General features: G+C 38.9%; 1 protein-coding gene across 7 annotated transcripts in view; it reads left to right on the forward strand.

The window, feature by feature from the left end:
* Positions 1-13,490, forward strand: part of CDK7 (cyclin dependent kinase 7) — a 42,358-nt gene that overhangs the window by 13,285 nt on the left and 15,583 nt on the right. For all 7 annotated transcript variants that reach the window (XM_047087552.1, XM_047087541.1, XM_047087512.1 and 4 more), the window contains 3 exons: positions 1,479-1,589; positions 2,595-2,713; positions 5,106-5,205. In XM_047087552.1, coding sequence (XP_046943508.1) covers positions 1,479-1,589; positions 2,595-2,713; positions 5,106-5,205 — 330 coding nt within the window. The remainder of the gene's footprint in view (positions 1-1,478; positions 1,590-2,594; positions 2,714-5,105; positions 5,206-13,490) is intronic.

Genomic DNA, 13,490 nt, shown 5'->3' on the forward strand with positions numbered 1-13,490 from the left:
AATTGGTTTCCATACAACACCCAGTGCTCATCCCAAAAGGTGCCCTCCTCAGTACCCATCACCCACCTGCCCCTCCCTCCCACCCCCATCAACCCTCAGTTTGTTCTCAGTTTTTAAGAGTCTCTTATGCTTTGGCTCTCTCCCACTCTAACCTCTTTTTTTTTTTTTTTTTCCCTTCCCCTCCCCCATGGGTTTCTGTTAAGTTTCTCAGGATCCACATAAGAGTGAAAGCATATGGTATCTGTCTTTCTCTGTATGGCTTATTTCACTTAGCATCACACTCTCCAGTTCCATCCACGTTGCTACAAAGGGCCATATTTCGTTCTTTCTCATTGCCGTGTAGTACTCCATTGTGTATATAAACCACAATTTCTTTTTTTTTTTTTTTTTTATTTAAAAAAATTTTTTTTTTCAATGTTTATTTTTGGGACAGAGAGAGACAGAGCATGAATGGGGGAGGGGCAGAGAGAGAGGGAGACACAGAATCAGAAACAGGCTCCAGGCTCTGAGCCATCAGCCCAGAGCCTGACGCGGGGCTCGAACTCACGGACCGCGAGATCGTGACCTGGCTGAAGTCGGACGCTTAACCGACTGCGCCACCCAGGCGCCCCCACAATTTCTTTATCCATTCATCAGTTGATGGACATTTAGGCTCTCTAGTAGTTCTTTAAATACTATGTGAATCTTTAGGGTTTTCTATATATAGTATTATGTCATCTGCAAACAATGAAAGTTATTTCTTCTTGCCAGTTTGGATACCTTTTATCCAAATCTGATTTCTAAAAAAATAAAATGGGAATTTTTAGCTAGTATAACTTAAAAATCTAGGAATAAACTGTCTTTAAGTACAGTTCACAAATAATGCCATCAGAACTCAGTCTTGGACTTTAACTTAGCTCTATTTTCTACTTTGTTGCCTTCCTTCTCAATATAGTGCCTAATTTCTCAATATAGTGGCTCAGGCACTTCAGGCTCAGATCCTTAGAGTTTATTAATCTCTAAAGAAAGAGAAGGTACTTTGTCCTTTTTCGTTCTAGCAGAAGTACTTGGCCTCTTTAATTAGCTTGTCTAGGATCACATGTCCATCCCTAAACCAGTGTCCTGGATAACAGGCTTCAGTTTGGTGGTTGCCTGTGCCTGGGTCTTGTATCTAGCTCTAGAGGCCACAGGTAGTAGTCAGTCCTGTTTTACATTCAAACAAATGATGAATGCTGTTATCAGAAGGGGCTGTACATCCTGGTGCAAGCAAAACAACAGATGTTCACTATTAGTGCCTTTTAAACAGAACAGGAGGAGAGAAAGCACCAGAAGAGATTTTTTCCTAACCATTGAAATTCTGACAGTGCTTCCTAAGGAGAGTTAGGCAGTCTTTCTTGAGATTGTTCTGTAAGAACGGATAAATTGATTTTATGTCTGTAAATGATTTTATGTGATATAATTTATTTGGAATAATTGTATATTATATACCGGCTTTGCAGGTGATAATAAAGGATAATAGTCTAGTGCTGACACCATCACACATCAAAGCCTACATGTTAATGACTCTTCAAGGGTTAGAATATTTACATCAACATTGGATTCTACATAGGGTAAGGTTTTTAACCAAGTATGATTGATTCTTTATATTTTAGTCAAGGTTTATGTAGCCAATTATTACATAAATGGTCTGAATATGTAAATTGTTAAAAATACAGCTGGACCCCATTTTATCCCACCTTCTTCCTCTGTGTTCCCTTCAGTTGTTCCAGGAGGTGGTGCTATGAGGATTCTAAAATACTATGTGAAATTTAAAAATGGAAGAGGCCCAGTTCATTTTTTTCATAGATGAAGAGCTAAGTTGCTAAGTCACCTGACCAAGGTTATATGTATTTTTTCAAGGTCAGTAGCTGGTAACTGACAGAGTATTAGAATCTAGATGTTTGGGTTAACTCCAGTGTTCTTTGTGCTGTATTGTTGTGACAAAAAAAAATACAGTGAGAATCTGGATTAAATTACACAATCCTAAAATTTTTTTAGAAAAACAAAATTTCTAAGAACTCTAAAAATCTATGAAGTAATAAAATTTCTGAAATAGTTGAGTCATTGTTAGAAACATCCAGCTATTGAAACAAGACTGATAATCTAATAGGTAGATGTTCTTAGATATTCTGTTTAGATAAATAGCTGAGAATATATAATTTGTAGTCAGTAATCCTCATATCCTAAACTTGGGATCCCTTTGAGGTTATTGCTAATATCCTTATAGTATAGATTTTGAAGGATATATTCCTCATCCTCTCTAAATGCATAATGTTTTTATTTACCAAAGTTCAGATGGCAGCAACTCTTTGTTGAGTTGATAGTCATTACACTAGGCTGTCACAGCAACCTTGTAGGTAAATTGAAGCTCAGTGATCCAAGGTCTCACCAAAGTAATATAACCAATCTTAATTTTTCTTTGGTAGGATTTTATATCAGTGAGAAAAATATTGATTATTATTTAAATTTGGGGTTTACCCTGTTATTGCAAAGTTTAAAGTTAAGCCAACTAAGTGTATTGTTATAATATTCTCTTGTGCCCTGCTTATGTATTTATTTAAAACCTCCATGTACAGGATCTAAAACCAAATAACTTGTTGCTGGATGAAAATGGAGTTCTAAAACTGGCAGATTTTGGCCTGGCCAAATCATTTGGGAGCCCCAATAGAGCATATACACATCAGGTTGTAACCAGGTAAGAATTTTTTAAAACACTGAAAACTTACGTTGTGTGGGATTTTTTTTTTTTTTAAACAAGTTCTCCGTGGGCCCAACGTGGGCTTGAACTCATGACCCTGAGATTGAGAGTCCTATCTCTACCGACTGAGCCAGCCAGGTGCCCCTTGTTGTGTAGGATATTAATCACAAATGAGCATCATTTGGCTTCTTTAAAATATCTCGGCAGAGTTCAGGAATTATTGTTGGTGTTTTGCTAAAAACATGGACCTCTTTACGTTTAACCACAATGAAAAAAATACAGCCATTTTTTCAAATGGAGTTCGATTAAGTCCATTTTCAGACATTTACCTAACAAGTTTTGGGACTAATTTATACCACTTCTACATTTTAGTTAGGTTGGCTGGAACTGTAGTGGCTATTTTTTTACATATTTACCTGATGGGGGGGGGGAATTGTGTTTATTTTATAGGTCATTAAGTGATTTCATGTTTTAAATCATTCAGTATGAATAAAAATTCTCTAAAGCAGTACATTGATAACTGGAGTTTTCATGTTTTTAGTACTCATGTTTTATACTTTTTATGTATAAAAACTAAAAACAATCAAATGAAATAGATAGGGACAGATTTTATAATTCTAGTCAGGATGTTATTTGTTAATTTCCAAGTCTGTTTTAAGGATCTGAAATTTCCTCCGTGAAAGGGTTTAAAAGGATAAGAAAATATGGGGCAGCCTGAGTGTGAGTGGCTCAGTTGGTTAAGTGTCCGGCTTCGGCTCAGGTCATGATCTCATTGTTTGTGGATTTGAGCCCCACGTTGGGCTCTGTGCTGACAGCTTGGAGCCTGGAGCCTGCTTTGTGGATTCTGTGTCTCCCTCTCTCTCTGCCTCTCCCCCTCTTGTACTCTCTCTCTTAAAAATAAATAAAACATTAAAAAAAAAAAGAAAGGATAAGAGAGTAGGAATTGGAGACCGTAAGAACAGACAGCTTTTCAGAATAACTAGAGAATGTGGAGACAGCTATTGGAGGAGGTAGGGCCCAGAGAATTTTTTGTTGTTACTTTGTTTTTTAGTTTATTTCCTCAGGCTGAAGAAATAATGTTGTTTGTACATTATTGGTAAAAGTCTAGTGAAGAAGAAAACGTTGATGTGGGAGAAAATGGAGAGAATTTCAGTATTCTTTAAAATAAGCAAGAGAGGGGCACCTGGGTGGCTCAGTCAGCTGAGCGGCTGACTTCGGCTCAGGTCATGATCTCACGGTTTGTGAGTTCGAGCCCTGCATCGGGCTCTGTGCTGACAGCTTGGAGCCTGGAGCCTGCTTCAGATTCTGTGTCTCCCTCTCTCTCTGCCCCTCCGCACTCATGTTCTCTCTCTCTCAAAAATAAATAAATGTTAAAAAAAAGAAGAAAAAAAAATAAGCAAGAGAGCAAGTTCTCTAGTACCCACATTTGAGATACTGGCTTTAAAATAGTCCAGAATAGGGGCGTCTGGGTGGCTCATTCGGTTGAGCGTCCAGTTTTGGCTCAGGTCATGATCTCACAGCTCTTGAGTTCAAGCCTCTCGTCGGTCTCTGTGCTGACAGCTCAGATCCTGGAGCCTGCTTCAGATTCTGTGTCTCCCTCCCTCTCTCTCCCCCTCCCCTGATCGTGCTCTGCCTCTCTCTCTCTCTCTCTCTCTCTCTCTCTCAAAAATAAAATAAACATTAAAAAAAAAGAATAAACATTTCAAAACAAAACAAAACAAAAAAAAACAGTCCGGGATGATTTAGCTGTAATTACAGATGGAAAGGCAGGTTGTGTGAATACAAATGACTATAGGTGAATCTGTAGAAAATTTTTTTTTCTTTTGAAAAAATAATTCTTTTTTTTCCCCATTACTTGAATTTTTTTCAGTGAAGTTGGAAGTAGGATTATAGGCTTAGGGGAAAGATGGTATTGAAAGTTTCAGGAGAAAGAAGGTGTCCAGTCATCTAAGAGTGGAAGAGTGAATGGACCAAGGATGTGTTTAATTTCTAGTATGGAACTGATCGGTTTTACAGCCAGTTTTTCTTGAGTTATATCTGTAAACATGAATTTCATCAGTGGGATGATGTTTCGCTGAGGACTTTTCTCCAAGAAATACTTTAATAATTTCATTTTAAATTATTTTAAAATTCATTTTAAAATTAAAATATTTCTGGGGTACCTGGGCGGTTCAGTTGGTTAAACGTCTAACTTGGCTCGGGTCATGATCTCGTGCTCTGTGGGTTCAAGCCCTGTGTCAGGCTCTGTGCTGACAGCTCAGGGCCTAGAGCCTGCTTTAGATTCTGTGTCTTCCTCTGTCTCTGTCCCTCCCATGTTCATGCTCTTTCTTTGTCTCATTCATAAATAAATAAACAAACAAAACTTACAATATTTCTTTTTGTTCTTCAGGTGGTATCGGGCCCCCGAGTTACTATTTGGAGCTAGAATGTATGGTGTAGGTGTGGACATGTGGGCTGTCGGCTGTATATTGGCAGAGTTGCTTCTAAGGGTAAGTCTAGGATTGATGTATACACTACAGTATTGTAATCAGTATTCTTATTACTTGGGTAAGATTATCTTCCCATCGATAATTCTCAAAGAGGAGCACCATTCTTATAATAAAAAGCCTACAAGCCGACCAGTTAAAAAAAAAAAAAAGCCATCTTCCCCAATGTACCTTTTGTTAATGTTGATGTGAGATGAGAAGATCTCTCATTTAGGACAATGAAGGTTTTATTATAGGTCATTTCTATGTTCTGAAATACAACTATAATAAAATCTTCGTTAGGCCATAATATGGTAATATCTCTGCAGTAACTAAATGTGTTAGGATGAACTTTTGTAGTCCTGGGACATATTTAGTTTGGGGCTGTTTAAAATTACACTTTAAGAGATGTGTAAAACCACCCACTGCAGCTGCACTATATAACTAAACCTTGTGTGAGAAGATTATTTTAGTTCTCTTCAAACAAAGCAGACATGTTGGTTCTATAGCATTCCTCTCAGCCGAGACCATCTTAAAACAAGACATCATCTCCTACTCTGATGGAGACAAAGATGGTGCATGAGAAACTTTTCTTTAGCTATAAAGTTGGGTTTAGCCTTTCTAATGATGACGGCAAAGGAATATTGGGGAGTCCTTCTGAAGCTGAGAGTTTTTTCCTCCTTATATTCCAGATATTCCAACCCCAACTGTTTTCAAGTGATACGTATTTAAAGAAGTGTAAACCCAAGGCACAAAAATACAGCTTTTTAGTTTCTTGAACACAGAAAATAGCTTCTATACACCAGTTACTGTTTTGTTGTTTATTTGTTTTTGAGAGAGAGGGGGCGCAAGAGAGCAAGGGACAGAGAGAGGAGAGCAAGAGACATTCCTACGAGGGGCAGAGAAAGAGAGAGAAAGGGGTCACCTGAAGCGGGGTGAGAGAGAGAGAAAGAGAAGCAGAGATCACCTGAAGCAGAGCTCGTGTTTTTACCTGAAGCTGGACTCGAGCTCACCTGATGCAAAACTTGAATTCACGAACCATGAGATCATGACCTGAGATGAAGTCAGACACTTAACCAACTAAGCCACCCAAATGCCCTGCAAAGTTGCCTTCTTAAATATCTTTCTTAGTTTAGTGTGAGTTATATGCATCATTTTGAGAAGCTCATTCCTCTGGGTGCTTGCAGAAGAAACTCTCACACATTTAGATTTGAAGATGAATAGTAATCCATGTGCTAGTAATGGGTCTTGTGGATCAGCTGGCTCTGCTACCCACAAAAACAAAGAATTTACCAGAAATTTACATTTGAGGATCATTTAGTTCCCCCAAACAGTTCATTCATTACCAAGATAAAGCCAGAATTCCTTGGCCCCTAATATTATGATTTATCATTCCACTGAGAAAGTAAGTAGAGAGAGATAGCAGTTAAGAGTGAACAGGTTAACAAGAGACTCTTAATGATAGAGAACAAACTGAGGGTTGATGGAGGAAGATGGGTGGGGAATGGGCTAGATAGGAGATAGGTATTAAGGAGGGCACTTGTGATGTGCACTGGGTGTTGTAAGTGATGAATTCTACTCCTGAAACGAATATTATACTGTCTGTTAACTAATTGAAATTAAAATAAATAGGTGCGCATGGGTCATTCAGTTGATTAAGCATCCGACTTTTGGTTTTGGCTCAGGTCATGATCTCACGGTTTAGGGATTGAGCCTCGCATTGGGCTCTGCACTGACAGTGCTGAGCCTGCTTGGGGTTCTCTAGCTCCCTCTCTCTCTCTCTCTCTCTCTACCCCTCCTGTGCTCTCTCTCTGTCTCTGTCTCTTTCTCTCTCTCTCAAAATAAATAAATACTAAAAAAATAAATACAAAAATAGTTTAAATAAATAAATAGATTAGAAATTGTGGACCTGGTTGGAATCACCGTTGGAGTCTTATTAGCCATTGGCCTTGTTGCTTGAAGGTTATGAAGAAATTAATGGTTCCATTTGGTGAAGAACTGTACCATTTTGCCATACTTTAGTCCTGCACAATTGAAGAAAAATGTTTCCTATTTTGCTATTTTTCAAATGTTTTCTATTTTAAATTCTTCTGTGCTCATTTAAAAATATTCATGGAATTGGGGCGCGTGGGTGGCTTAGTCGGTTAAGCATCCTACTTTGGCTCAGGTCACGATCTCACAGTTTGTGAGTTTCATCCCCGCGTCGGGCTCTGTGCTGATAGCTCAGAGCCTGGAGCCTGCTTCGGATTCTGTGTCTCCCTCTCTCTTTGCCCCTCTCCCGCTTACGCTCTTTCTCTCTCAAAAATAAGTAAACATTAAAAAAATTTAAAACATATATTCATCGAATTGCTGTCCACACAGTTCTGAATCTGTGGTGAGATCCTGCCATCCAAACAATTGAATGCAGTTTAGTTCGAAAGATTTGCTGTTATCAGCATTCAGCCTTTTTTAAAGTGTTGTTTTCTTTATATTATATTTTATAAACAATAAATAAGCTTATGTCCAACCATAGTAGTCAATATTGTTTAAATCATTTTATTTATTGTTTTTAACTGTATTTTTGAGAGAGAGAGAAAGAGTGCATGTGGGGGAAGGGCAGAGAGAGAGGGCGACATAGAATCCAAAGCAGGCTCCAGGCTCTGAGCTGTCAGCACAGGGCCCAGTGTGGGGCTCGAACTCAAAAACCATGAGATCATGACCTGAGCCCAAGTCAGAGACTTAACCAGCTGAGCCACCCAGGCACTCCTGTTTAAATCATTTTAGAAGCAAATTGATCTGCGGTCTTAACATCCTCTGTGATTATTAAATGAAAAAGAACACATTTAATTTATGATCTTCTTATGTTCTTTTTCATAACCATATTTTGAGACAATGATTAATAGAAAATCTAAGCTGGGATATTAACTAGTGAGCAACTGTCTTATATCTGATCTAGATAGTTTCAAGGATATCATTTTAATTTATAAAGAAGTCTGTAGTTTGGGAAGAACATTTTATGCCTTACATGAGGACACTGAGCATCTTTCAGGCTGTATTAAAGCCTTCTCTAGGGATAATATGGTGATACAAAGGTTGATCGACCAATTACTGCCTGCTCTTCTTTCGTTTCATTTAAATGATCAGGATCCAGACCTGTTGGCTTCACTCTGTCATTCTAATACTTCATTTGAGCTGTATTAGCTCAGACCACAGTTTTCATCAGTTGGTTTTGCATAGACTCATTGGTATACAAGGTGCTAGAGGCTAAAGTGTGCTAGTTATTCAAGAACTATATTGTTGATTATGCCTATTGCATTAAACATTGCCAGTCTTCTAATATTTGGTTTATGAACCCTGCCTCCCTATAAAGACATGAGAAAGAAAAAATAAATTTCTCCATTATAATTTTTTTTTTTTTTTTTTATGAATATGAACTCAGTTTAAAAAGAGATTTCATGGGGTGCCTGGGTGGCTCAGTTGGTTAAGCATCCAACTTTGGCTCAGGTCATGATCTCATGGTTTGTGGGTTAGAGCCCCACATCAGGCTCTGGGCTGACAGCTCAGACCCTGGAACCTACTTCAGATTCTGTGTCTCCCACTCTCTCTGTTGCTCTCCCACTCACTCTCTCTCTCTCTCTCTCTGTCTCTCTCTCTCTCTCAAAAATAAACATTTAAAAAAATAAAATGAATTAAAGATTTCATGAATGGCATCAAATTGAAAAGAACCAGAGGGATGTCCCTCTTGGTTTCCTTAATCTTAGTACTCTTGGAGTCAGCATCTCTCTTCTTTTTAGGATTAATTTGATTCTTTTTCCTAAAACTAAAAAGATTTCATTCACATGCTTAGTCACAATTGTGTGTTGGTGAAATTTTGGTATCCTCTAAGAAGGTGTTTTAGAACAGGAAAAAACAATAAGCACAGGCTTAATGTTTGTGTTTGTAATATGTAGATATATTATCTGAACATTATACAGTTGTGTTAACTAAATATGGATGACTCACTAGCCCAAATTCCATATTTAGCAAATGAAAATTGGTTAAGACTATTAGCTATTAAGAACGAGATTGGAAAAGAGCCCTGATATGGACTTATATGTATTATACATAGTATTAAATATAGCCATTGAAATTACTAAATGAAAACCAGAAGTAGTTATTCATGACTAGAAAAAAAAACACATTGATTTGTCGTGGGTTACATACTGGACCCACTACCTGCTCAGACATGACAGACAGTGCATTTCTTTTTTTTAACATGTTTATTTTTTTAATGTTTTCTTTTTTATTTTTATTTTTGAGAGAAAGCAAGCCAAAGTGTAAGCAGAAGAGAAAGAGGCAGAGAGAGAGGAAGACAGAATCAGAAGCAGGTTCCAGGCTTTGAGCCATAAGCACAGAGCACGACTCGGGGCTCGAACTCACAAACCGTGAGATCATGACCCGAGTTGCAGTCAGGCACTCATCTGACTGAACCACCCAGGCGCCCCTGTTTATTTTTGAGAGAGACAGGGTGCAAGTGGGGGAGGTAGAGAGAGGGAAACACAGAATCCGAAGCAGATTGTAGGTTCTAAGCTGTCAGCACAGAGCCCAACATGGGACTTGAACCCACAACCGTGAGATCATGACCTGAGCCAAAGTTGGACGCTTAACCAACTGAGCCACCCAGGTGCTCCATGACGGTGCATTTCTTAGTCAAATTGCTTTGATGTTTAATATAGGGAAGACATTTTCAAAATAAAGTAGTAATTATATCTTAAAGATTTTTGAGATGGCAGGGCAACACCCCCGCTTATAAATAATCTCTCAAAATATATTTAAATGCCATGTTTGAAACTAGGAGATAGATGCCCATAACACTATGCCAGAAGATGTGAAAACAGAAATGAAGAAAGGCTAGAAATTATCAGAAAAAGATGCCAGCTGGAGGCAGTATGCACTTAACACACAGAATCTTGAAGTGGCTTAGTTAGTGAGAAGCACTTGTGATCATTGATGGCAATAATGAAGTGTCAGACTAAAAACTGGGGTTGGTTGAGAAACTTACATATGGAACAATATCAAGGTCTCCAACACAGCCAGGTCACTTCCCTTCCTCCATCCAGCCTTACACCTAACTTATCCCTCCACTAGAGATAGGTTTGTCTAAAGAAATTTAAACACAAGTCTCCACACGTAGCTGTCCTTAGACATAGTGGAGGATGTGGGTGAGTTGCTAGGGTGAAAACATACAAATTACATGAAAGTAAAACCTTCAATTTAGTCCCCTGCTTAGCTCCCAGAACCCTCATAGCTTTTGTAATAACCTGTAGTAACACTTTAACCCAGGCAAAAGATCAGAAGATCCTTTACTGGAAGAACCGAATGGTCCCAGAGGATAGACCCACAGATAACTGGCATTAAACATCCCACCCATTCTTTTTATTTTATTTTTTTTTTATTTTTTTTTTCAACATTTATTTATTTTTGGGACAGAGAGAGACAGAGCATGAACGGGGGAGGGGCAAAGAGAGAGGGAGACACAGAATCGGAAACAGGTTCCAGGCTCTGAGCCATCAGCCCAGAGCCCGACGCGGGGCTCGAACTCCCGGACCGCGAGATGGTGACCTGGCTGAAGTCGGACACTTAACCGACTGCGCCACCCAGGCGCCCCACCACCCATTCTTTTTAGAGAAAGCCCAGGAGTTTTTATTACCTTACCTTTAAATATGAATGGTTAGCCAATGACTACCACATAGTTACCAAGGATTTCCAGATATTTGATGAAAACATCCAGCTAGAAAGACAGACTAACCAAAAAGAAACTTGGGAAAAAGGTAGCAGAAGAAAATTAACCCTCCACCTCCACATCATCAGAGAACTAAGAGAATAGTACTATATCTGTAAAACAAGAACATGATACTCTTCCTAAGGGAACAATGTAAGAATAAGGGATACTTGAACCTTTTCAAATAAGATAAAAGCAAACAATAACAGTGGAAAGACTGGAAAAGTAAGCTCAAGAATTCTTTCATCATGTAAAACCAAAAGAGAAAATTAGCAGAGTGATCCAGGATTGATCCTAGAATATAGCAAAAAAGAACAAAGTAAATGTAGGATAGGAAATTCACAAGAAAACAATCCAGCATTGATAGGTGTGAATTGACTCAAAGTGCCAAAAAGAGCCTGCACAGTGAATGAAAAAAGACCCGGTTGCCTGGCTGGCTCAGTCGGTTAAGCATCTGACTTCGGCTCAGGTCATGATCTCGAGGTTCCTGAATTCAGGTCACACTTTGGGGGAGCTCAATCCCACTTGTCTCTCTCTCTGTTTCTCTCTCTCTCTGCCCCTCGTAGGATTCTCTTTCTCTCCCTCTCTTTGTACCTTCACTCGTTACCTCTCTCAGAAAACAAAACAAAACAAAAAACAGTATTTAAGACCTATGCCAAGGCACATTATGAAATTTATGAGTGCCAGAGTAGAAGACAAAGATTTTATTTCCATAGAGAGGGAAAACAAAGGTTACACAGAAACCATAATGAAGGATTAGGGAAGAGAGTGACAGAAAAGAGTGTCCGATTTCTCAACAGCAACGTTGAAATCTGGAAGACTATAGAACACATTGTGAAAGAAAATGATTTTCTTTTTTTGTGTGTGTTTATTTTGAGAGGGAGTGCAAGCAGGGTGGAGGGTGTGGGTGGGGTGGGAGAGAGAGAGAATGCTAAGCAGGCTCAGCACAGAGCCTAACAAGGGGCTCAACACTAAGTGTGAGATCATGACCTGAACTGAAATCAAAAGTTGGACACTTAACTGACTGAACTACTCATGCATTCTGGAAAATGATTTTCAGCATAGAATTCTGTTACCGTTTGTATTTTGAGTTTGCTCTGAGAATAAATACAATTTATTACACTAAAAATTTTATATCTACTTCCTTTCTTGGGAATTTATTGGTAGATATGCTCTACTGTTACATGAGTAAATCAAGAAAAAGAAGTGGCATCCAGGGAGCATGAGGTTGAACAGAAAAGGGATGAATAGAATTCCCCATTTAATAGCGAAAAGAAGTTCTGAGGAAACAGATGTGTATCAGGCCCAGTGAGCAACTAGTGTCTAGATTGTAGCAGGTGGGATGAGAGATTCAGCAGGGCAGTCCCTGGGGGAAAAAATGGAACTAATGGATTTTGATAGATTTGATCATACAGAAATTTTATTGAATAACTGGAATCTTATCCTTCGGTACAAACTAAGTTGCCGTAGGAAAACAGTGGGAAAAGTTGAAGTGAGGGGGGATAAGAAATTCTTACCTCTAGAAAAGCCAAGTTACTATTTTTTTCAAGCTTAGTTATTTTCAGAGAGAGCATGTGTGCGCACAAGCAGGGAAGGGTCGGGGGGGGGGGGGGGGAGAGAGAATCCCAAGCAGGCTCCATGCTCAGTGAGAAGCTTGACTCGGGGCTTGATCCCATGACTGTGAAATTATGAACTGAGCTAAAAAATCCAGAGTCGGTTGCCTAACCCACTGAGCCAGCCAGGCACCCCTAGGGAAACCAAATTATTGTACAAGAAGGGAAATTTAATACAAAGTTGGCACTGAACAAAAGTTATATAGTAATAAATTGGGGTGATGGGTCAAAGACTCACAATTTGTATTCTGAGTCTATTAATAATATTTGAATACAGTGTATGTATTAATAATACAAAAGAAAATGTTTCCAGTTCTAGTTCCAAAGCAACTCTTCCTTTAGGAGAAAAATGCCTTTTTAGTATTTATATTTTTAAACATGCAAAATCAGAGAACATAGTAAAATGAGCGTCAGTGTACCCACCAGCCAGCTTCACCAGCTTTGAACACATGACCAGCTTTATTTTATTATTCTCTCACACCATACTTTTTATGCCACAAATCCCAGAAATCTGGGAGAAAAAAAGGATAAATTAGTACCCTGTGTTCAGATTTCCCACTTTTTATCATAAATGTCTTTTATGGTTTATTCAAATTGACATCCAAAGTTCACACATTAGGTAGCCCATTATGATTTAAAATTTTCACATCATGGGGTATCTGGCTGGACCTATTGGAGGAGCTTGCGACGACTCTTGATCTCAAGGTCATGAGTTTGAGCCCCACATTGGGTGTAGAGATTACGTTTAAAAAAAAATTTTTTTTAAGTTTATTTTTGAAGGAAAAGGAGAGCGTGAGTGGGGGAGGGGCAGAGAGAGAGAGGGAGACACAGAATCAGAAATGGGCTCCAGGCTCTGAGCTTTCAGCACAGAGCCTGACTCAGGGCTCCAACTCACAAACTGCGAGATCATGACCTGAGCTGAAGTTGGTTGCTTAACCGACTGAGCCCCCCAGGCG

This window comes from Lynx rufus, unplaced genomic scaffold, assembly GCF_022079265.1.
Source record: "Lynx rufus isolate CCGP_SWC_20201006 ecotype Redwood Valley unplaced genomic scaffold, mLynRuf1.p SCAF_1, whole genome shotgun sequence".
Classification (NCBI taxonomy): domain Eukaryota; kingdom Metazoa; phylum Chordata; class Mammalia; order Carnivora; family Felidae; genus Lynx; species Lynx rufus.